Below are 24234 nucleotides of genomic sequence, written 5' to 3' on the forward strand. Positions count from 1 at the left end.
CTCTTGTTTTTGGTCTACATAAATATCACTTTAACATCATGTTTAGTTCTTTTACTACAAAAGTCGACCACAATGTGCTTGATATTTTATCGGCCGGTCACAAAATTAAGAAGATGATGAACAAAAACTGCGCACCAATTAACTACCGCCTATACTCTAATAACATGCGTTTAGTGTATGCGTTTCAAGTTACTCCAACAAATCCATGACCGAACAACCTGTCATGATACTGATCAACCAACTCAAACAACTAAACCATAAACTAGTATTATCATCACTCTGAAAAGTCCCTAGTCCTTCTATATATATCAAGTTCCTATATAACCTAAATATATCTTTGTGGTTGATTCTGCATTGTTCATTCTGATTTCCTCTCTCCTTTTGTTTCACTAGCTAATTGAGAAAAACATGGCTGTACTTACAAGGACATTGATGAGCTTTGCTATCATGACCGTGCTCGTTGAATTGGCCACGGCAGCGACTTACACTGTTGGTGGTCTAAACGGCGGGTGGGATGCAACTACCGACCTGCAAACATGGGCGTCATCCCAGACATTCTTAGTCGGAGATAATCTAAGTAAGTTAATTTCTACCACATACACTATGATTTAATCGATTGAATAGATGACGATCTAACAACATAACGTATCAAAGAGCATTGTTTACAGTGATGTATCGATCCTCAATTTTCAATTTCTAGATAAAATTGTACAATAGTGTAATCAATATCCTTGAACAAACATTCTTCAAGAAAGAAACTAATTCTGACTTGGTGGCGTTGGACGCAGATTTTCAGTACTCGCCTAGCCACAATGTGCTTGAGGTTTCAAAGGCAGACTATGATTCTTGCCAAGGAAGCAACTCAATTCAGGCATACAGTGGTGGCAGCACTACAATCCCTCTCTCTTCTGCAGGAAAGAGATACTTCATTTGTGGAACAAATGGGCATTGTAGCCAGGGAATGAAGCTTGAAGTTGACACTAGTCTTGCAACTAATTCTGCTCCTCCACCTACAGCTTCTCCAGCTGTAAACCTCGCTCCACAAGAATCTCCTTCAACTACTCTACCTCCTTCCTCGGACAGTCCTTTGGCCTCCTCTCTTGCTCCAGACACTTCTGCTGCCTCACCCTCACCTGCACAATCACCAGAACTTGCCTTCAGTCCTACACCAACCGCTATTGACATACCTTCAACTGAATCTCCCACTTCCATCTCTCGAACCGGGTCCTCCCCAGAACCATCAGCTGCTTCATCTCTTGACAACATACGCGGTCTCACTCTGGGATTTGGTATCATGATGATGTTGTTTCTCGCCTTCTAAGCTTTTAAGCAAGGAAGATTCATTATGCTGTGTTTTTTTTTTTTTTTTTGGATAAAAATTTCTTGTGCATTTTATTTCTACATTAAGTTTGTATTGCACGCCTTAATTTGCATTCAGGCAAGAACTTATTTTAAATATATACTTTGTATTCAAAAGAAAGAGCAGCCTAGCTATACCATTCCACAAACCATAACTACGAACTTGCACATGGAAATTACAAGTACTACAGCTGCTTAATTTCATTGAACTTTGTAAAGGTACAGACCAACATTCGCAATGGACCCAACTGCAATTTTGTTATTCCAGTTTATTGGCATATAACCCTTAATTATCCATGTTTGTGGTTATATATTTCAGTTGGATTAACAGAATCTCACTGCCTAAAGTAACAAATACTGTAGTAGGCAGTAGCTAGCTGCATTACCATTGTTTGACTAGAAAGCTAGCAGACAAGCCCCACTGCAGCGCTGATTAAACTACTCTGTTTTGTTCTGTTTTCAAAAAGTTTAAGAGGCATTAGTAGAGCAAACCCAACTTGCTGCCTGACCATTTCCTCTCCTACTTACCCAGTTATGCAAGCACGTTTACAAGATTAACCCATGCTGTCATGGGTATCATTTGACCATATAAAGATGATCAACCATGATTTCTTCGAAGGAGCAGGTTTTCATGCTAATATATATGGTCAGTATCTCTTCATTGACCATCTTCGGTTGCTCACTTGCACATACATTGTTCCTGGATCTACTCAAGATGAAGAGACTAAAAAGCGAACTCACCAATCAAGTCATTTTCTCAGGTTGTTACATCCTTTTGTTTTAGTAATCCAAACAAAAAAATAAATTCACCAATCAAGTCATTTTCTTATTTCATTTACTGCGAGCTCACCAATTGCTTGATTTCACAGATATTGTTAAGTGCTCATCAAATTTCCTATCGGGTGATGATTGATTACATTACCTTTTGAAGTGCCTGTTATTGTACGCATAAGAAGAAAGTCAATTTTGAAATCAATATATAACGTCTCATCTGATTGCCAGCACATTTCCACCTCTGCTATCTCTGTTTTACAAGTGTTGCAAGGAAGTGGATCTCTCCACGATTCAGGACCGGCCTTAAGAATTTAGAAACTTAAGACGAACTAAATTTACAAGACAGAAAAGATAAAAAGAACACAGAATATGAAAACAAGATAAAAAAAAAAAACAAAAAGTAAAAAACTCTTGCTACCCATGGATGGAAAAGATTATGGAATTTAGTCTATTTCTTACCATTTAGTATCTTTTCCAGTTTATTTCTAATCTTATTAGGTGATTAACAAGGCGTAAAGACAAAATTAACGAGGTAGCACATTCCTGTCACTGCCGGAAGAGCCTCTTCTTAATAATAATTTGGTGCACTAGCCAATTAATTAAGAATTAGAGACTAGAGGGACATGATTTGAGGATGGGTCATCGTTCCCTACTCGTGTTAACTCTTATTTGGTCTTATCTGCAGACTGTACATGTGATGGAAACTAACATTGCAGCTTTACAGATCCTTGGCAGACTGGCACTGGCCAACTCCTGACTGATAACTACGGCAATCAGAAAAGAACCATCCAATCATAACCCCAAAAAGAAGAACCTACGTTTCCAATATCATCACTAACCTTTGAACAAATATGTACGTGTGATTTCCTGATATTAGACCATATTTTTCATAGCGAAGAGGTGATGATGAGCTACAAGACGTGATTAAACGTCCTATAACAACAATAGTTCAATAATGTTCCATTTGGTTGGTTTTTACCGCACATTATCTAAGTGAATACTTAATACATAAAGTGTTTGGACATCACATTAGATTATTTCAAATGTTAAATTTTTGAGATTCATTTTTCTTGAAGTTGTGTGGCTCGATACAAACTAATTATGTTAAAGAAGAATGTCCATGCGATAAAATAGACACACCAACATAAAGAATAAGGGGGTGGTTCACTCTTTTTTTTTTTTTTTTTTTTTTTTTTTTGGTGATGGAAAGATTTTTATTCAAACAAGAACAATATTACAAACAAAAGACCCAAAACGGGCCAAAATAAAAACCAACAAACAACAACAAACAAAACAAAATAGCCCTACAATCTTCAGCCGCAGTGCAGATCGAACAGGAGAGAGATGACATAGTGACGTCGCCGCCACCAGCCAAGCCCAAAGGTGACACAGAAACGTCACCAGATCTGCCGACGAAGACTTGGAGTCCAACCAAAACAATCCCGTGCAAGTACAGCAACATAGAACCCATCGAAATATCTCCATAACCCAAATCTCTAAACCATACAAAACATCCTCAGAAACAAAGACAGTAACCAATGCAGAAGAAAAAAAGAAAAAGAGATAAGGAGAAGGAGACTGATCCGCAGAGGGATCAAAGGGACAGACGGCCAAAGACCGTGCAGACCCTTGTTGCACTACCGTATTCAAAGGGTTTACGCGCAGGGACGGGAAAAACCCGTTAAAACAGACAATCCAAACAACGCCGACGACAGAGCTCCGATGGACCAAGGAGCAATCGGTGAAGTGGAGTCCGATGGGTGAGGAGGATGTGCATCTTAACCATGATGAATCAGAGATTTGAGACAAAGAGAGATGGGTATGCTGAAAATTAAAGATTAGGAATGGTTGGAAAATGGGATCTGGGAAGGACAGGAAAGCAAAGACAAAAGGGAAAACATACTTGCCACCACCGGGGCAGCAGGGAGCTACCACGAGAAGGGTAGGGATAAGCCTCGCGAAGAGGGAAAATGTCTCCCCCAACTTTCAAGCCAAAGATCCAGATCAGAGAGATCTAGATCTGGCAAGAAAGGGGGGGGGGGGGAGGAGGGGGAAAGCTGGAAGCTGGGTTGGCTAGAGAGAAGGAGGAGTTTCTCTCACTAGAACCGGTAATATACTTAAGGTTTTTTGGGGGGTGGTTCACTCTTGATAATGACATTTTGGAATAACACTTCACTTTAAGTTGTCCAGACTGATTGAGTGAGAGCAATATCAATGCTATGTAAATACCACTAAAAGTGGGCAGCAAATAATGTAGGTAAAACATGCCATCCCACTTTGTCCAAGGTGTAATCAAGGAGATAGGCAGATTGAGAAGAAACACAACTAATAGTGTTTAAGCATTGTAGACACATTCATAAACCAAACACGAGTGTACTTGAACAAAAGTTTCCAACACATTCAAGTATCTCGCGTCGGTTTTGAAGTTTCTAACACTATTTTACTACGCTGATCAACAATAAGGCGAATAAGCATAATTGTCAGCCAGTCATGAGTATACGCGAATTAAACATGTTTATGTATTTCCGTATTTTGTGTCGGATTTGAATCGTGTTATGGTCTTAGTTTTGGAGCGAATGGTGCAAAACGCAGTCGTCGTCGTAGGGCAGAAAAGCAAGTGAAGAGTTAGACAACGTAGTCAACGTGATTGACAAGTGACAAGCATAGGAATTGACGAAATGGGAGTCATCAGTCGATCACTGTAAAAACAACTTCCCTGTAGAGGGAAGGAACACTAATGCAAAATCCACTAAATTCTCAAAATGGAGTGACAAAGATGCTCTTCCTACTTCCAAATCCGCCATTACAAGAACACTTTATATACAAACTAACCAAATCAACTCAACCCATCATCCACGATCCATCCAAGAATATGAATTCAATACAAAACAAAAATTCAACAGCTGCTGCTTTTAACTGGAATAAGACTAAAGAAATTGCGGCAAATAAATGTGTAAGAATTGGAGCTAAGCATGGACAGGACCCGGCGTCAATTGCACCCCACTCGGCGGACTGTACGGCGTCGCTGCCAAAGAAACCGGCGGCGGGGGCTGATTGGAAACCGTGATTGGCGGTGGCGGATTGGAAACAGTGATTGGCGGTGGCGGATTAGAAGCAGGGATTTGCGGCGGCGGATTGGAAGTCGGGTCGGGCGGAGGTGGGGTCGGAGTGGAGATCGTTGTCGGCGGAGGTGGGCCGAAATCTGGGGTAGGCGGGGTGGGAGTGGAGCTCGGTGGAGGCGGGCTGAAAGTGGGCTGGGTGGAAATGGGATTAGAGGTGGGCTGGTTGGAGCTGGAATCGGGGCTGGGGAACTGGAGTGGGGAGCTGCAGGAGTCGCCGGAGCATTTGTGGGTCTTGTCGTGGAGGCCATGGCGGAGAATCCCGAAACCCAAGATGAGGCCAACAACCACAAGCACTGTGACCACGAAGATGAAGATCTTTGTTGCTTTGCCCACGTAACACATTTTGGGTTTTTTTTTTTTGCTTTTTCTGGGTTGAACAAATGTATCAGAGGGACTCTGGGAGATTGGCAGAGAAGAAATTAAATGGTGGGTCTGGGTCTGGGTCTAAGGTTTGGTTATTTTTCGTCTTCTTCTCATGGCGGTGAAGAGGACGAAGGGGAAGAATGGGGGGGAGATGATTAGGGGGTTAAAAGAGTGAGAGAGCGAGGGTAAGTTTGTGGCACGTGGAGGGCAATTCATAGATTGGGGGCAGTTTGTTCATGCCATTTGCCAAGGGCTAGTGCATTCATATGCTGTTTTCTCCAAACGACCAGTAGCTGCATTCATTTGCATACTGACTTCCACACAATGCCCTTCTTCTTCCTGATATTCACGACTTCACCATTGGTGTTATTTTCATGCTCTTAACTATTAAGTATAAAATGTTCATCAAAAAAAAACTATTAAGTATAAAATGTGAGTATAGATAGCTCCGAGAAGAGATACATTTTGGGCGAAAGTTCTTTAGTGATTTGAAAGTGTTGAAATTTTGAAATAAGAGCTGTTTAAATTAGTCACTGTTTGTATTGTACGTAGTAGTCTGTACCTCACACATAAACTAATCTAACGACTTATGGTTCTAAAATTTTAGTACTCTAAAGTCATAATGCATTGAAAAATAAAGAGAATTTTAACCAAATCTTCATAGAGAGAATTCCACAAATGGTCACTCAACTATGACTCATTCGACACTTTGGTCACTAAAGTTTCAAATATATCACTTTGGTCACTCAACTATTACAGTGTCAATCACTTAAGTCACCCAAAGAGTATTTTTATAATTTTTTTTTAATGAAAAAAATTAACAAAGTGACTTAAGTGATTGACAATGTAATAGTTGAGTGACTAAAGTGATATATTTGAAACTTCAGTGACCAAAGTGTCGAATGAGTCATAGTTGAGTGACAATTTGTGAAATTTTCCCATCTTCATATAATAAGCTAGTTTAACAACTCCGGACTTAACCACTGCAAGTAGCCTAGTGGCTCTTACCTAGTTGGGTGTGCTCCTCAACCTATGTTCGAACCCCGAAGCTGTCAAAGTGGCCAGACACTGTGCTGCAATGCACAATTGAAGTATTTCACATGCCCCGAAGGGGTTTATCTTGAACATATGAAGCCTTTGAATTCTCCTTAACAAAGTAAAAAACAAAAGACAACTCCGGACTCTAAATTTTTCATACTTCGAAGCCCTTAGTCTAGTGTATGGAAAGGAGACTTCGACATGTATTAAATGTTTTATTGGATTGAGTGAGTTAAATCCGGGGGCATATTAAAGTAAAGCCGTTGAAGAGGATATATTGGGAGTCGAGCCAGCTAAACATGTCTGCCAATAGTGCCACGTCGTTCCTAGGGATGGACCTGGATTACTAGTTTACAATCAACCCCCATGTTCGCCCTTATATTCAATCTTGTCATGCTCCTTCAATCTTTTTAGTTTTCACTCCATTTCAATGTTTCATAGCCTTTTTACTTAAACTGTTTCTGCACCAACATTATAATTGAAAGTAGGGTCGACCCTAATGGATTGGTACCGCTGTTAAGGGAGAAAATTAGTAAGATTGCCAAAATTGCAAAACCGACCCTGATTAAAACACCTTTAAGTATCCTTGAATTAGAATAGTATATAGAGCTGAATGAAAATTTTACAAAACAAATGTTTTCCTTAAAAAAATGAAGGAAAATTATTGAACCCCAGCGGATGAAGCATTGCATATTTGACTAATTTGAGGATCCTTTACTAAAAGGACCAGAAAGTCCACAAGTCTTCTAAGCACTAGTCCACCAACTTCCAATAAATCAGAAAACATAAATGAGTTTGGGATAACGAAGCCCAACTGCAGAAAGAAAGACACGAAGCCCAATGGAAAAATTTGATCAAGATTTTTTTCTTTCTTTTATGGTCTGAATTTGATCAAGAGTTTATACATAATGTTTCTGGACAGCATATAACCAAAATTGTACAGTGTATTATTTAATAGTATTAATTATATAACATCATTTTAGTAATTTTTATCATCCTAAGACTCTAATATTTACTTAAGAGCATCTCCAACAGTAGGAATTATTTTTTAGTTAAATTTAGCTAGAATTGTGAAAAATAGCTATTGATTTAACAATGTTGCTCCAGCAGTAGTAGCTATTTATAAATAATATACTATATTTTATCGAATCATAAACTGACATGTGGACAAAAGATGAGAGAGAAATATAACTTTTGTTTTAGCTATGCATGATTCTCTAGCTAAATATAGCTAGCCAATTTAGCTAAAGCTAAATTTAACTTAGTTATAGCTAGTCTGTTGGAGTTGAATTTTACTTTAAAAATAGTTATATATAGCTATAATTTGAATTTAACTAGTCTGTTGGAGATGCCCTTAGGCTCTACTTAATAATTTATAATATTAACTATAAAACTGTTTCTTTAATCTCTTGAAAAAAAAAAATAAGGAGCGAAAAACTATTAGCTACATGCAGTTCATGCCCCTAAAGCACCATGAGAACCATGTGAACAGATAAACAGAAAATATGAGAACCATACTCATTAATTATATTCTTACTACAATCATTAATTACATTTCATAATGAAAATATCTATTATGTTTAACTATTTACTTGTTTATCTATCATTATTTGATTTAATTTAAATTAAAAATATAATATGTACTACACACTAAAATTTGATGCATAGATGCACCTAAAGCAGGAAAAGTCTAAGCACGTTTACTTACTTGGAATGGAAAATAATCATGAATCGGAGACAAGTGGAATGGGAGAAGAAAGGAATCGGTATTGATTCCGGAGGAATGATTCCTAAACCCATCTCCCCCCTTCGTAATCGAATTCCTGAGTATTCAGGAATCAATTCCTGATAAGGAGGTAGGACCTACATCCATTCTGATTCCTTCATGTGTTAGTAAACGCAGGATTTCTTTTACCCGGAATCATTCTGATTCCTTTATGTGTTAGTAAACGCAGGAATGTTTTTACCTCGTAATCATTCCCTTTCCTTCCAAGTAAGTAAACGTGCCCTAAAAGTGTTCTCGACATATGAAGGCTAATAGAGTTGCTCAGAGTACAGCTGTTCTGTTGTTTAAGAATGAGGCCTTATGTTCTAGTACGTTAGAGGATGGAAGTGACTAGCTCGCACGGATATAATTTCAAAGAGGAGAGATGATTGTAACCTCTAATTTTCGGAATTTTGGTTCTATATCACTCTTTGTCAATGATCAGACTGCCTCTTAATGTCAGAATTACAGAGTAAAAGCAATTTCATCTTTTACAAAAGCTAGTTCTAGCCCTGCTAACATTGTAATAGAATGTTGCTTTTAAGATGGAATGTTCATCTTTTTGAACGACAGTGTCATGTGACGTGAAAGGTGAGAATGTAAATTAGCCCTTTAACGAAAGAATGCAAATAGAAAATTTCCTTTTTTTTGACGGTTTTGAATACACCTTTTTCTCTGGTTGCATTTCTTGTTCTTGTCCTTCAGCAGATCGATAAGCGTTACAGTCCACAAAAAATAGTGAAGAAAACGACTTCAAACTTGAAAGAAGACAATAATCATAATAAGCATGGCTAAAAAACAATGTGGAGTTGCTTCGGTCTGCCCGTTTTGTATCCACTGCTTTCTCTTTGCCTTGCCAACCAGTGAACCAGAGGTTTCTAGCAAGATGACTCCCATAAGCATATATACACACGCCACTTCCAGAGGCTTAAAACACCTGACAGCAAAAACGATAGACTGTATAGTTAGACAATCAATCGTGCTAGTTCAGTTTTGTTTCTGTGGAAGCAATAGCACCCTTGCGATCAGAGCCAACGAAGAACCAGGCGTTTTCTCATGGCCCCTTTACGCTGAAATAAGCAAATAAGTATAGCATTGTTGTTTCTGTACCTTGACAGTGACCATAAGCAAGAAGGGAGATAAGCCACTGTAAGGTCACCATGACAAGCACAACTCCAGGTACTCTGGGAGCGAAAACTAAGCTTCATCATGGAAGGTACTTGTGCAGAGATGTTCTATTTCAAAATCTACTTGGAAGTGCAGAAGCAACAAACAAAGCATGGAGGCAAAGATCAAATAAGAGTGCTTCCACGTTCATTATAAGTCCTCGAGCTGTGGCATCTGAAATTTCCACCACACAAAGAGAGGTAAGCAACTGCCTCACAATTATAATCTTCTGCTGTAAATCATTTTGCTATAAGCCTGAGAGACTAAAACAGACATAGCAGCATGTGTTTCAAATAGCTTACCGCTGTTGGGCTAAAATGTGCATGTGGCTAAATAATTGGTAGGTGGCGTCGTAAATCAAAATAGGAACCAAAATGACTTTAATGACCTTAGTCATTTTGTAAATTAAAAAAAAAAAAATATGATCATGCAGTGGTGGTCCAAGATGCACATCCAGTGATTAAGATGGCCATGCGGATATAAGACATATAAACCCCATGAACATGTTTTAAACTTTTAAAGCAAAGATAAGGTGCCAAAGAAGTTTTCTTTTCCTTATTTCCATTATCAAGATATTGACATAATCTATACTACAAAAGGAAGCAGGCTCAAGTAGTAAGTTGTACCAATTCCGACTTCCATCCTTACAGATATATCAAGCATACAACCTCTTTCTTTACAAATGCAGGATGCACCTACACTCACATTCAACGAGAAGATGCTTGCAAATTATGTGCCAATCTTTGTGATGCTCCCTGTAAGTCGGAAACAATCTTCTTTTTTCACAAACATTTTATGTATATATATATATATATACAGTCCTTGGCTAAGGACATCTTTACCTAAGCTTAGGTACGGATTTTCAGTTTTTGGCCACTTTTCGATCACATATTCACATCTTAACCGTTCAGTTTTTAGGTCCTAATGTATAGATCATCTCTGCAAAATTTCAGCCAAATTGATGATCGTTAAGGTATTCAAAACTGCAATTTACAACAATGTACACGAACGGTTTCGGTTTGACAGATTCGGTTCGTTCGTGTAAATTGCAGTTTTAGATGCCTTAACGATCATTAATTTGGCTGAAATTTTGCAGATATGATCTATACATTAGAACCTAAAAACTGAACGGTTAAGATGTGAATATGTGATCGAAAAGTGGCCAAAAACTGGAAATCCATTCCATAAGCTTAGGTAAGGATATCCTTACCTAAGAAAAATCCTATATATATATGCAGTACATTAGTACAAAGTGATGTTCATCACCCTGTAAAAAGTGCTAATACTTCTAAGAATATTCATTGGTACCAGCTGGGAGTTGTTACGATTGATAATGCTTTAGAAGACAAAGACACACTCGTGAAGCAGCTGAAGGAACTGAAGAAAGCAGGTGTTGATGGAGTAATGGTAGATGTGTGGTGGGGGATCATAGAATCAAAAGGACCAAAACAATACGACTGGAGTGCTTATAGGAGCATGTTTCAAGCAGTTCAAGAATGTGGACTGAAATTACAAGCTATAATGTCATTTCACCAATGTGGTGGGAATGTTGGAGATATTGTAACCATTCCCATCCCCCAATGGGTACTTGATATCGGAGAATCGAACCCTGATATCTTTTATACCAATCTCAAAGGTAACAGGAACCAGGAGTACCTCACTCTAGGTGTGGATAACTTGCCTCTCTTTAATGGAAGAACTGCTGTTGAGGTGAACTTCACGGATATTTCAATATATTGTTAAAGAATTTTCTTGAGTATATACTAATTGTTGTATTACAGATATATAGTGACTACTTGAAGAGCTTCAGAGAGAACATGTCTGATTTTCTAGAAAGTGGACTAATTATAGACATTGAAGTGGGACTTGGCCCTGCAGGAGAACTCAGGTATCCCTCTTATCCGGAAACTCAAGGATGGGCTTTTCCAGGAATTGGAGAATTTCAGGTGAGACAGATTTGAATGATTTGACAATTCTATAATCCTTGCCTATTCAAACAATTTTAAGTATAAAATGCCTTACCTATCATGTAATTGCAGTGTTATGACAAGTATCTCAAAGCAGAGTTTAAAGAGGCTGCAGCAATTGCTGGCCATCCTGAATGGGATTTGCCAGATAATGCAGGAGAATACAATGATACTCCTGAATCTACAGAGTTCTTTAAATCAAACGGGACATACCTTACTGAGAAAGGGAAGTTCTTTTTGACTTGGTACTCTAACAAATTACTGAGCCATGGTGATCAGATCCTGGATGAAGCCAACAAAGTTTTCCTGGGCTGTAAATTAAAGCTAGCAGCAAAAGTAAGAAAATTCATATGAGCAGCATTTACCATCATTCACCCATTATAACTATTATTAAAATTTCATGCTTGAACATCAAAACAGGTCTCCGGAATCCACTGGTGGTATGAAACTGATAATCATGCTGCGGAGCTTACCGCAGGATACTATAACCTGAAGGATAGAGATGGGTACCGACCTATAGCAAGGATGCTGTCAAGGCACCATGCCATTTTGAATTTCACATGTTTAGAGATGAAGAACTCTGAACAAAGTGCCGATGCCAAAAGTGCGCCTCAAGAACTCGTTCAGCAGGTAAGAACTAGAAATTTATCAACACCTGCCTACAATTAAGTGATACAACCAGTGAAACCGAAGCTCTAGCTAAAACATATCAATATGCGTCTTACTAAATGTGTAGTCTTCAATTAAACATATAGAAAGTATGAAAAATAATTCAGGTTTTTGATTTTGGTGTAAAGTGTACAAACAGTTTCAAAAAATAGCAAATAAAATTAAAACTATGATGCATTCAAACAGTACAACTGCATACTATGACAACTACAATTTGAATATGCATGTGCAGGTTTTGAGTGGAGGTTGGAGAGAGAACATAGAAGTTGCAGGGGAAAATGCACTTGCAAGGTATGATAGTGCAGCTTATGACCAAATCCTTTTAAATGCTAGACCAAATGGCATCTACAAAGATGGCCAACCAAAATTAAGGATGTATGGGGTGACTTACCTTCGTCTGGTGGATGAACTCCTACAAGAAACGAATTTCAATATATTCAAGACATTTGTAAAGAAGATGCATGCTGATCAGGTAACCTTGAACTTCATACATGTGCCTTCAGAATATGCTTTTGGTAAAAGATAAAATGTTCTTTCTACTTCTTCTCTGCAGGATTACTGTCAAGACTCAGAGAAGTACAACCACCGCCTAGGTCCCTTGGAACGTTCAAAACCAAAGTTCTCAACTGAAGATCTTCTGGATGCAACAAAACCAGTGGAGCCATTCCCATGGGATAAAGAAACTGATATGAGTGTCACTGGTGGTGGTGGTGATCTACTTTCTTATTTGATAAACAAAGTCTTTTCTCTATTTAAGTGATATAACCAGCCAAGTCGGAAAAGAAGCAACCATCCATGAATAAGTTGTTGGATCTGGATAACCAATAAATTGGCATAATGTAGCAATGCCAAAACAATATCAGATGACTACTCTCTGAATAAAAGAATCTGTGTTTCTAAAGCAATGAATGTACAAATATTTTATGAAGAAAGATCAGTCACCAATAATCACCACAAGAGCAAAATCCATCTCTAAAATGGTGGAACCTATGGTTATCTCGCATTATAATCTCTCGAGCCGTAAATTTAGAAATCATTTTCGTTACTGTGTGGCAATCAACACAGATACGAAGATTCTTGGTGATCCTGATTGTGGTCCCTGGTCTTGTGTTAATAAGGGCAAATGCAATTGCCAATCTTTCACTATGATCCCAAAGCATCTTCTCCTTTATTTTTTCTTCTACATCATACAACACAGAAGTGGTATCAGGCTTGTATCCAACCTCCCTGAGTCGCAGGTTCAAGTCTTTTAACTTGGCATAAATATCCTCTGTTTGTGGGTGCGACTTATCCCCAACTAAGAACCGATGAACCATCTTGTCTAACTCCACAAAAGTGCAGCCAGGTGGTTTCTTCAGTCCCTTCTTTCTCACCATGGCTCTCACTCTTTCCACTTCATCCCATCGCTTCTCAGCGGCATAGATATTGGAAAGACAAATGTAACTACCCACTCCCTCTGGGTTCATTTCGAAAATCTTCTGTGCTGAAATCTCCGCCAGCTTGACATTTGGATATAGCCTGCAAGCAGAGAGAAGTGCAGCCCATATATCACTGCTGGGTTCTACTTCAATAGTCTTAATGAGTTCATATGCTTCATCTAAGCGCCCTGCTCTGCCGAGAAGATCCACCAGACATGAATAGTGAGCAACTGTAGGCTTCACTTTGTATTCTCGGGTCATTCTATTAAACATATCTTTACCCTCATTGACCAGGCCTGCATGGCTACATGCTGACAAAACAGAAGTAAGGACCCCCTCATCAGGACTAAACTTGTTTGCTATGAGTTCATGATAACAGGAGATAGCCTCTTCTCCCCTCCCATGAGCTCCATATCCTGAAATCATAGCACTCCAAGAAACCAAATTTTTTCTGGGCATGTCATCAAAAAAACGACGCGAACAAAACAAACTTCCACATTTAGAATACATGTCTATAAGAGCAGTTCCCACTATGACATTTGCACCAAACCCTTTCTTAACAAGGTATGAATGAAGAGACATGCCAAATTGCAAGGCGCTGATCTGGTCACAACAAGTAAGCATAGTCACAATTGTTACTTCATCAACCTCTGCACCTTCCATAACCATTCGACAGAAAAGCCTTAAACTTTCAAATGCATCACCATTCCTCTCATAACCTCTAATCATAGAATTCCATGACACGGTATCTTTCACTTCCGCCCCATCAAATAACCGCCTCGAATAAGCCACACACTTGCACTTGCAATACATTTCAATAAGAGAATTTGTCAAAAACTCATTCCATACTTCACCACTTTTCCTCACCACACACGCATGAATTGCCTTCCCCTGCTTCAATGCCATCACCTCACCACAAGCCGAAACAACTCCCAGCAAAGTTGTCCCATCAGCCCTTAATCCAGACTTCCCCATTCTCTCAAACACGGCCAAAGCCTCTCTCGGATTACCATTCTTCACATAACCCGAAACCATAGTGTTCCAAGATGTCAAATCTCTCTCAGGCATTCTATCGAACACCTTATATGCATATCCCATATACCCAAACTTTGAGTACATTGCAACAAGAGCATTGCCCACATAAACATTCGACTCAAACCCACTAACCACAACCTCACCATGAACCCTCCTCCCAATTTCCACAGCCAACGCATCACCACACGCTTTAAGAACAAAAGGGTACGTGAAATTATCTCCCTTTATCCCAAGACCAATCATTTCACGGTACAAGACAATCGAATCCAACGCAAACCCATTGCAAGCGTAACCCCTAATCATGAAATTCCACAAGAAGGAATTTTTAACCACAACGCCGTCAAAAACCAGCTGGGCTTGGCCCATATCACCGCAACTGGCGTAAAAAGCAGCGAGCTTGGAGCTTAGATAGGTGTTATGTAGAAGATTCCCACAAGTGACCATGAGGGCGTGGAGTTTCTGGCCTTTGGGGAGAGACTTGGTGTTGGTGAGAGACTGTAGAATGGCTCCACATTGCAGAGAAGTGAAGGGTGGGATGAAATGGGCAGTGGTGCTGCAAAGTGATCTCCTGAGGAGTTTGATGTTGGTATTGCCGTTCATGGTGATTGATGAGGTTTGGAGTATAATCCTCACGAGTTGTAATTAATACAAAGACTGTGGAAGACTAGAAGGTGGCGGGTGTTTGTTTCAGTTGAAAAAGGGGTTCTTTGAGATGAGAGGATCAAAGTTCACGAACCAAATGGCAACAATGGGGATGTAGCTCAGATGGTAGAGCGCTCGCTTAGCATGCGAGAGGTACGGGGATCGATACCCCGCATCTCCACATTTTCATTGGCTGAAATGTTGCTCATTGCAATTCCTTTTTTTTTATTTTACTTTCTTCTTTTCTTAATTATTCCAAAATGCCCCTAATTTTCCCCCATGCAAGCACCATTTAGTTATCTTTCTCCCATTTTCTGTATGCGGCATTTTGAGCTTTGGCTATTGTTTTAGCTAGTCTGGATATATATACTTCCAGCCAAGGAGGTTAATTAATTAGGAGCTAGATGAACTTGAATATTGTACTGAAGCAATTAATTATCTGTTGATCCTGTTACAGGATATGGAGTTGGCAAAGGCTAGCTTCTCAGAGGACATTCAACGTCGTCGAGAAGGTGTACACGGCCTTTCACAGTGCTGGCCCGGGTAATATCTCCCACAAAAATTGCCAGAAGTGTATGAGGTTTGCAAGCAAACAGCTTTTCAAACGCTGTCTTTACTACCAGGTGGCTATAATTTGGTTAGAGTGGTGCCTCTTATAATACGCAAATGCCAATCTTGTGAGCAGAACAGACACGATTAATGGATTGTATGTGACGAGTACGATACCCGTTTATACTCCTAGGTTGTTCGATGATGCAGTTGATAAGTTGTTAACCAACTTATGTAGTAAACTAAGCTTCTACTAGTCCGCTGCTATATGCTCATGGCCACTTGTTATTTGAGAGTGGGGACTATTTATGGTGCGGCTCAATGTACTCGTGACCTATTGTATCCCTGTGATTTTTCTGTTAGCCCTTGTAAGCAATGCCTTGATGTAGCTGTGAGTGAACTTTCAAATTACCTTAGCTGGCTTAGGCTTTTGTTGTATTTTGTAACTGTTGTTGTTTGTTCAGTTTGCTTTGCTGTTTGTAATATACTGTTTGGTTAATAAAAATCCTTTCACTGAAAAAAAAAAAAAAAAAAATTACAACCATGAATTGAGTGATTGGCTTATTTATTATGAAAGTTGTTATTTTATCTTTGATGTTTTCGTATCAGATTCTAACTCTTTTCTTTATGAGATTGAAAGATTATGACTCATTTAAGAGTTTATGAAAAGAAGTAAGTACGTTTTTTTTTCTTTCCGTTTGATTGAAAATGAACCGAGGTTCAAAAGGAAACAACACAAAAAGAAATTTTAACCCATTGAACTTATTACACATGGCTCTCGATTGTGATCACTACACAAATCACACAGATAAGAGAGATAGCAGAATCAAGAAAGTTCATAAAGAAGTAACAACGCCAAACTATCAATCACCACCCCCTATGTTTCGCTCCCTCTAGATTTGAAGCAGCTTAAAACTCTAAATTTGGCTCACAATTAAGATCCTTACAAAAGAAGCATTTTTGATGCAGAACAGATGGCTGCCCAATTTGAAGAACAATTGGATCGTGCTAAAGGAGGAAAACGAAAAGTGACTAGTAGACGCGAAACAGCTCCACGGAGTCCGTTTGGGACGCACCTTACCTTTTCGGAAAGGGAATCGCGCCAGAAATCAAACTCGTTGCTTTGCCACGACCTGTGACCTTTTTCGGGCTTTCGGGGTCGTTTAGGGCCTCAAAACTGCATTTTTCTATTTTCCGGTGTTTTCGTTTTCCTAGTTATTTTCGGGTTGTTTTTGTTTTTACCCATGGGCTTTAGGGTTTCATTGTTAGTCGCTCTAGGGTTTATTTTCTTATAAATAAGCCGCCTTAAGGCTGCAGAACGCAGCTATTATCTTTTATCAATAAATTTGAGATTATTCTCTTTTTATCTCTGGTGGACTCCAGAATCTTTGCTTAGGTTTATTGCTGGTAAACCTAGTTTATCAATCCGATCATTCCGACTGCGTCAATTTTCTTAGTATGCATGAAGAGTTTAGATTTTGGGTTCGATTCCATACTAAATTTCGGGACAAACAACATGAAAAATGTTAACATTTTAGTTATTAATGAAATTTCATCTTCTGCTTAATCTTTCGATTAAAAATTTTCTAATACACATGAGATCACATTTGTTGAAAAACAAAAAAAAAAATTGTAAAAACCAGGAGAAAATAGGGAAGAAAAGGACCAAAAAGTCCATGTCAACCATGGGCTGATGGGCGTCCCATATTGTTCTCCGCACATCTACATTACTCTGTCCTTCTCTTTCTCTCTCCCCTCTTAAACCCCCCGAAAAACAAGAAACATCCCTAAGAAGAAAAATATCTAACAGAACACATATTTTTCAAAAAAAAAAAAAAATCCAACAGAAAAATCCTCCTGGGTTTTTCTTTTCGGCCGGTTTTCTGGGTTGGATTGGATTCGACCTCTGCACCACTCTGCGTTCTGATTCATTTGCATGCTGGTCGTGAAGGCATTGCGTTCATATAACACACGTAAATCCTCTTCCACGTTTAAAACCAGAGGATATTGCCTAATACAACAGCCATTGATTCCAAATTGTTGTTGCTTCTTCCCAACATGACAACTTTGACGTGGGTTGTTCCCAGATTGAGCTGAAGAACGTCTTCGTTCCCGGACCTCGCAGCCAAAACGTTTCTGTTGGACGGCCCGGCGGTTGTTGGAAGAGCTAAAAGGGCTGGTGGGCCGTCGAAACGTTCCTGTTTGGTTTGGCGGGAAAAGGATGAAATGAAAAGGTGGGATGGTGATTTGGGAAGGGATGCAAATGAGAAGAGCCAGTTATGCGGTTTTCGTGATTCTGCTCTGTGCATTGGTCATTGGGGCCTCAGAGGGCGTCAGGAGAACCAAAGAAACGTTTTATGGAGGTGATTGGGTTTCGCATGAGGAGGAGATAGATGAAGATATGGTATGCAACACAGATTTTTTTTTTTTTTTTTTTTTTTGGTAATATACTTTTTTGTGCTGCAAGTTTTCTGCATTTCATGAATATAGATAGATTATGAGTTTGAAGGTTGAACCTGTTTGATACCCATTTTTCGATTAGGATGATCATGTTGTTGTGGAAAAATTTTGTCATTGTAATGAAAAGAATGGGGCACAATTTGTTCTTGGTCAGTTACATGTAAGATTGAAAGATAGGGGATGTGCTCCAACACATTTATATAAATTAGAAACTTGTTTTTCTTATTTTTGCAATGTGTTCTTTGGAAAGCAAGTAAAAGCATTTGGGTGACACGGTTATATTCTTTGATGAATACATAAAGAGATCGATTTGCACATTATGGTTACTTGAAAGTTCTTGTTATACATGCCGTCAAGCTATATGCTAATTAAAATGTATCCCTTAAGCTGCTCTTCGTTAGTCGATGTTTTTCGGGGGGTTTTATAGGAGCAAATGGCTCGTAGAAGTCGGTTCATTTAAGGGACCTATATGACGTTGACAGACAAAAGATTGGATGAACTAATTTTCAGATAGAAAAACTAACAATCATGGTAATGTTTGCCATAACCGCATTTGGCCGGGTGGCCGGGGAAATGAAAGGTGCAGCAAGGGAAAGAGTGAGAGCATCTGTAATTGTTTTATTGAAGCCATTATAATTTGTTCATTCTAACGCAAAACATTGCATGATCATGAAATCTATTTGACTAGATATTCTGATTGCAGGCGGAGCAGGTATGGTACCATTGCAGGAAAGAATTAATAGGCGGGACAGATGGGGTGGAAGATCTTGACTTGTATATTCCACAGGAAGCAGCCAGTGACTCGGAAACAGTGTTCTTTTCAAAAAGCAACATACACGATGCGATTTTAGTTCTTCCTCCTGATGTGAAACAAACACTTGTTGATTGTTTAAGAAAGAAAGGCATTGTGTTTCATGCTCCTGGCAAAAGGGATACCGGCAACAACTGGTTGATCAACCACTTTGAGTGGCTTTTAACTTCGGATATTGCTCCTAGAAGATATTTGGCCAGTGGTTCCCCCAAGTCAAAAGCACCAGCCGCTGCTCCATCTCTAGCTCCAGGTCCTGCTTCTAAGTTGTCTAGCGGTCGAGCACCTCCACGTTCAGTTCTATCTCCAAGCCCTACAGATGAGTCAGATAACAATGAAGCACCAGCACCTTCACCTTCACCTCCTAAACAAAGTGGGAAGGGAAGTCCACCTCCCAAACCAAGTGGGAAAGTAGCTGCTTCAAGTCCACCAGCAAAACCTGCCAAAACAAAAAGTCCACCAGCAAAACCAGCCAAAACAAATGGTCCACCATCAAAGGATGGCAGTATGAGTATGATCAGAATAATTGGTATTGCTGTTGCTGCAGTAGTGATAATTTTGCTTGTTGTACTGCCGATCTGCTGCTGCTGTCTAAAGAAAAGAAGAAGGAGAAGAAAAGTTAATCCGAGAAGTGTACCAAAGGATGACAGGCCTCTTCTCTATATATCTTCTTCTGGTATGCTATTTTGAGATTTCTGTTATCGACGACTTATGATTATCTTCAATTTCTAAAGCAAGTCACAATCTTTGTAACGCCGCAGGTTCTTCACAAATATCCAATAGTTTAGGTTCAAGTACCAGAGAGTTCAACGCTGGTGGAAAGTTGGGAAATTTGCCTATGAAAAATGAAAAAGGAAATGATTCTTCTGAGGCAAAGTCAGAAGGTACAGCAGGACCACCAAACCCTCCTGTACCACCTCCTCCAGGAAAAGCAGCTCCTCCGCCTCCTGGACCACCACCACCGCCTCCTCTTCGTCCTCGCCCGCCACCAGTACCTCCCAAAAATGCACCTAAACCAATGGCTGGTAAGACCCAAATTCCACCTAAAGGACATCTCAAAGCAAACAGTGGCGATAATGCTGATGCTGGAAGTGAATCTGGAAAGACCAAGTTAAAACCATTCTTCTGGGATAAGGTTAATGCCAACCCTGATCAATCGATGGTCTGGCATGAGCTCAAAGAAGGATCATTCCAGTAAGGCTATAACTCTATCATCATGAATCTAATTTTCCACTGATAAGCTAATTTTGAAAACTCCAATTTAAATTCCAAATTGTTTCCAGGTTCAATGAGGAGAAGATAGAGTCTCTATTTGGTTATACAAAGAGCCAAAATGAGCGCAAAAAGGTTTCACCATCGGAACCTGCAATCCAGTTTATCCAAATTATTGACAAAAAGAAAGCACAAAATCTATCAATTCTTCTGCGAGCATTGAATGTGACAACAGAAGAAGTTGCTGAGGCCCTCCGAGAAGGTGGTGTATCTATCTCCCCCTGCCTTAATCCTTGCCTCCCTACCTCCTTTCATCCCTTCCTCCCCCTAAACAACTTTTCTTCAACCTTAGAATGTATTGGTTTGGAAATGGAACCTCTGTTATGTTTTTCTATTGATTTATACAAGTACCAAGAAATGTTGAAAAAAAAAAAAAAACAGATATCAAGTCAATCACCATATGTACAAAACATGATTTTCAAGTTACCTAGAATGAACGCTAGGAATTCTGATTTTTATTATCTTTTCCTGGATAATGGACTTGTATTTTGTACCACATGTATAGTTCTTAACTCCTAAGCCTTGAGTCTGTTATCTTTAAAGGCATCATCGACTTACATCTATTCACTGAATCAGGCAACGAGCTTCCTGTGGAGCTCCTCCAAACCCTGTTGAAGATGGCACCAACTTCAGAAGAGGAACTGAAGCTTAGGTTATACACAGGTGATCTTGCTCTACTAGGCCCTGCAGAGCGGTTCCTCAAAGTCATGGTTGAGATACCATTTGCTTTTAAGCGGATGGAGGCACTGCTCTTCATGTGTTCCTTCAATGAGGAGGTCTCTAACACTAAAGAATCCTTTGCAACTTTAGAGGTGAGACACTAGAACTTCTTCTGTATTTTGTTTCACAACACTCCTAGTTTATTAGTTAGTCATGTGACTCATGTTCTGTATTTCTTTTGATAATCACATAAAAGAATCGCTTTAGTAATAACAGCGACTAATTGTTTCATTATTATCTAATTGGCAGGTTGCTTGCAGCAAGCTCAGGAAGAGCAGGCTATTCCTAAAACTTTTGGAAGCCGTACTAAAAACTGGCAACCGGATGAATGACGGTACCTACCGTGGTGGTGCACAAGCATTTAGGCTTGATACGCTCTTGAAACTGGCTGATGTAAAAGGAACTGATGGCAAGACCACACTCTTGCACTTTGTCGTTCAAGAGATCATCCGTTATGAGGGCATGAAAGCTGCCCGCAGAGCCAGAGAATCAAGCCGGAGCATGACCAACTCCAGTATGAGTACAGAGGAGTTTGTTGAAGAGGTTGGTGAGGAATCAGCAGAGCACTATCGTAACCTTGGTCTTCAGGTTGTCTCAGGTTTAAGCGATGAACTTCAAGATGTGAAAAAGGCAGCAGTTGTAGATGCCGATAGCTTAACTGCAACAGTTTCAAATATTGGCACAAATCTAATAAAAGCTCGAGACTTTGTAAACACCGACTTGAAGAATAATCTGGATGAAGACAGCGAGTTCCATCGTGCACTAGCCAGTTTTCTGGAGCGTGCAGAAGGAGAAACTACATTTCTTCTAGAAGAAGAAAAGAGGATAACGACTCTTGTGAAGAGCACGGCAGATTACTTTCATGGGAACGCAATGAAGGATGAAGGCATTCGTTTGTTTGCCATTGTACGTGATTTCTTGGTAATACTAAATAAGGTATGTGCTGAGATTAGAATGCAAGCAATGAAGCAAGCGAAGACGAATTCCAGGAAAGAGGCTCTCACACAAGCAAGTCCCAAGAAGGAGGCTCTCACACAAGCAAATTCAGAAAAGCAGTCAGAAATGAATAAGGTACCCACAGAAGCTAGTTCAGAAAAGAAAGAGAAGGTTCCCACTGAAGCAAGTTCAGAAAAGAAAGAGAAGACTCCCACTGAAGCAAGTTCAGAAAAGAAAGAGAAGGCTCCCACAGAAGCAAGTTCAGAAATGAAAGAGAAGGCTCCTACTGAAGCAAGTTCAGAAAAGAAAGAGAAGGCTCCCACAGAAGCAAGTTCAGAAAAACCGCCAGAAATTCAACAGCAACATTCAGATATTCGTCGGCGACTCTTTCCAGCAATTGCAGAACTGCGAATAGAGGACGATTTCAGTTCAGATGATGAGACTTGAGCCAACTCATTAGCTGCCATTTGGAATAGGTATAAAAGAGTTTTAGACTAGGAAAGCATGCATATGCTTCCCTTCCTTGTTTAAATTATGTATATTACATATGCTTTGGCTCTGTGTGCAAGCAAATTAAAAGTAAATTGATGTCAAGTAATGCAATTGTGTGCTATAAATATATAGGCAGAATGAAACTGTCCTATTTGTTTTGTATATTAGAAGACAATGCTTGTTGAAGTCGCTAGTAATTCCCTTTTTGTGATGTAAATTAACTACAAGCTCTGTAATCACTGAGATTTCTTGTCTAGTGGTATTCAGGTGGCATGATGACCAGAAGTTACCTCCCACAATTGATCCATCTCAGAGTTTCCTATCCGGCAAGGTGCCAACAAAATTCAGTTTCGAGATTTGTTTGTTGTCGAAGATCATCTGTTTTGACAAAGACTACAGGCTCAAGAGGGACTCCAATGATCCAAAGGCAGATATGTTTTTCAACTTTCAAGTATACAGAAAGACCTGATGTAAATGTAAAATCGGAAACAACACTAACCTAATTACTGTTTTTGCTATCCCCTTGTCATTTTACACCCTCTCATACGAACCAAATGCATCTAGTTTTGACTTTTGAGTTTGTATTTCATGAAAGGTGATGAATTTGTTACACTGGTTTTTTACTTATTCCCTTTGGAAATTGCTTCATTAGGTGATTGATTAGCTACAAAATAATGTTTAAGCACAAAGCGTTATGAAAGATAACCTATCTACCGTCGAATATCTACATTCGGTAAATTATATATAAGCAGTGGTGTTCACCTGGTTAGTTGCTGACCAAAGAATTTATGCTCAATAACTTTTAGATTTACATCCAATGGTGGAAAATAAAACACCTCAACTTAATAATAATTCTCTCTGCCATTGGATTTACATCAAAGGGTGGTTGGGTATTATTTTCTTGGTCAATAACTGACCAAATGAACATTTTCGATTTGTTTGAATACCAATTCGATCTCCGTAGTCACACATAAAGGCACGTATATTTGGTAATCAATCAATAAATATTTGGGTTTAAAATTAATTAAATAGCAAATTACCATCATATACACATTATGAAAAAATTTCCTGTGCACAGGCCGTGTTTTGTTTTCATCCATGCGGGCATTCAATTAAACCGTGCAAGCAAACTTTGTTTCTGTTTTTGGGGACCTTCTAAAATTTCGTCACTAAGATGCTCTAGTCTCTGACTCCCGCAAGGGAGGTTCCTCGACGGCGGCTACTTTCGGGTGGTGGCAGTCTTGTGTTGTTAACTGCGTTGGGTGTCCTTTCACCTTTCTCTAGTCTCTTTCTTGGTGGTGTCGGCGGGGCTACTCGACAGGGCTCCTTGCTCCTAGGTTGTTGCCTAATTCTCCTCGTCGTCAGTGCTAGCTGCGTTGATGGTGGGTCTGGGGCCAATTTGAGTTTGGATTGGAGCACTAATGCTATGGATTCTCTGGGGAGGATAGATGCGAGGATGGGGATTGGTGTACGGCCTGTGGCTTATGGTGGTGATCGCCGCATAGATTCGTCAGGTTGGCACTACTGGGATTGCATGGCTCCGAGGGGGGTGATGGTGGATCGGTCTTGCTTGTCGGGTCTGGGGTACTGTGGATCGGATCCGATTATGCAGTCTGTCCATGATCGTGATTATGCAGATGGTGGTCAAGGTTCATGTCTGTACGTGCGGCAGTGTTCG

The 24234-nt window shown here is 39.6% G+C and overlaps 4 protein-coding genes, 1 long non-coding RNA gene and 1 other non-coding gene across 8 annotated transcripts; 4 read left to right on the forward strand and 2 right to left on the reverse strand.

Annotated features, from left to right (window-relative positions):
* The first annotated feature begins 219 nt into the window (after positions 1–219).
* Positions 220–1602, forward strand: LOC133744490 (uclacyanin 1). Its single transcript, XM_062172592.1, has 2 exons — positions 220–577; positions 789–1602. The coding sequence occupies exons 1-2, from the start codon at positions 409–411 to the stop codon at positions 1319–1321; spliced, it is 702 nt and encodes a 233-aa protein (XP_062028576.1). The 5' UTR covers positions 220–408; the 3' UTR covers positions 1322–1602.
* A 7397-nt stretch (positions 1603–8999) lies between these two features.
* LOC133726066 (uncharacterized) lies at positions 9000–9667 on the reverse strand. Its single transcript, XR_009854637.1, has 2 exons — positions 9532–9667; positions 9000–9358 (listed from the first exon to the last, which is right to left on the reverse strand). It is a non-coding gene; the product is annotated as an uncharacterized LOC133726066 (long non-coding RNA).
* LOC133726065 (beta-amylase) lies at positions 9351–13129 on the forward strand. 2 transcript variants are annotated; one of them, XM_062153530.1, is made up of 8 exons: positions 9351–9788; positions 10277–10345; positions 10900–11298; positions 11370–11534; positions 11628–11891; positions 11976–12185; positions 12457–12696; positions 12778–13129. In XM_062153530.1, exons 1-8 carry the CDS (start codon positions 9582–9584, stop codon positions 12982–12984), a joined length of 1761 nt encoding a protein of 586 aa, XP_062009514.1. In that variant the 5' UTR covers positions 9351–9581; the 3' UTR covers positions 12985–13129. The 2 variants fall into 2 exon arrangements, with proteins under 2 accessions (XP_062009514.1, XP_062009515.1); XM_062153531.1 differs by lacking the exon at positions 9351–9788 and adding an exon at positions 10110–10203.
* A 30-nt stretch (positions 13130–13159) lies between these two features.
* On the reverse strand, positions 13160–15403 carry LOC133726064 (pentatricopeptide repeat-containing protein At3g12770-like). Its single transcript, XM_062153529.1, has one exon. It carries the CDS (start codon positions 15275–15277, stop codon positions 13163–13165), a length of 2115 nt encoding a protein of 704 aa, XP_062009513.1. The 5' UTR covers positions 15278–15403; the 3' UTR covers positions 13160–13162.
* A 24-nt stretch (positions 15404–15427) lies between these two features.
* Positions 15428–15500, forward strand: TRNAA-AGC (transfer RNA alanine (anticodon AGC)). Its single transcript has one exon. It is a non-coding gene; the product is annotated as a tRNA-Ala (tRNA).
* A 2170-nt stretch (positions 15501–17670) lies between these two features.
* Positions 17671–23074, forward strand: LOC133726067 (formin-like protein 3). 2 transcript variants are annotated; one of them, XM_062153532.1, is made up of 7 exons: positions 17671–18272; positions 19032–19812; positions 19898–20330; positions 20420–20610; positions 20985–21220; positions 21378–22540; positions 22814–23074. In XM_062153532.1, the coding sequence occupies exons 1-6, from the start codon at positions 18108–18110 to the stop codon at positions 22509–22511; spliced, it is 2940 nt and encodes a 979-aa protein (XP_062009516.1). In that variant the 5' UTR covers positions 17671–18107; the 3' UTR covers positions 22512–22540; positions 22814–23074. The 2 variants fall into 2 exon arrangements, with proteins under 2 accessions (XP_062009516.1, XP_062009517.1); XM_062153533.1 differs by having other exon boundaries at positions 22824–23074.
* Positions 23075–24234: the final 1160 nt, after the last annotated feature.

The sequence above is a fragment of the Rosa rugosa genome, chromosome 1 (genome assembly GCF_958449725.1).
Source record: "Rosa rugosa chromosome 1, drRosRugo1.1, whole genome shotgun sequence".
NCBI lineage: Eukaryota > Viridiplantae > Streptophyta > Magnoliopsida > Rosales > Rosaceae > Rosa > Rosa rugosa.

What these genes read in the sequence shown, in the direction of transcription:
- LOC133744490 (XM_062172592.1), top strand. Translation starts at nt 409, where the DNA reads ATGGCTGTACTTACAAGGACATTGATGAGCTTTGCTATCATGACCGTG. An exon ending in CTTAGTCGGAGATAATCTAA is followed by an intron (nt 578 to 788) that starts GTAAGTTAATTT and finishes CGTTGGACGCAG; the next exon opens with ATTTTCAGTACTCGCCTAGC.
- LOC133726065 (XM_062153530.1), top strand. Translation starts at nt 9,582, where the DNA reads ATGACAAGCACAACTCCAGGTACTCTGGGAGCGAAAACTAAGCTTCAT. An exon ending in TTTCCACCACACAAAGAGAG is followed by an intron (nt 9,789 to 10,276) that starts GTAAGCAACTGC and finishes TTACAAATGCAG; the next exon opens with GATGCACCTACACTCACATT. An exon ending in AGAAGATGCATGCTGATCAG is followed by an intron (nt 12,697 to 12,777) that starts GTAACCTTGAAC and finishes TCTTCTCTGCAG; the next exon opens with GATTACTGTCAAGACTCAGA.
- LOC133726064 (XM_062153529.1), bottom strand. Translation starts at nt 15,277, where the DNA reads ATGAACGGCAATACCAACATCAAACTCCTCAGGAGATCACTTTGCAGC.
- LOC133726067 (XM_062153532.1), top strand. Translation starts at nt 18,108, where the DNA reads ATGGTGATTTGGGAAGGGATGCAAATGAGAAGAGCCAGTTATGCGGTT. An exon ending in TCTCTATATATCTTCTTCTG is followed by an intron (nt 19,813 to 19,897) that starts GTATGCTATTTT and finishes GTAACGCCGCAG; the next exon opens with GTTCTTCACAAATATCCAAT. An exon ending in TGCTGAGGCCCTCCGAGAAG is followed by an intron (nt 20,611 to 20,984) that starts GTGGTGTATCTA and finishes TCACTGAATCAG; the next exon opens with GCAACGAGCTTCCTGTGGAG.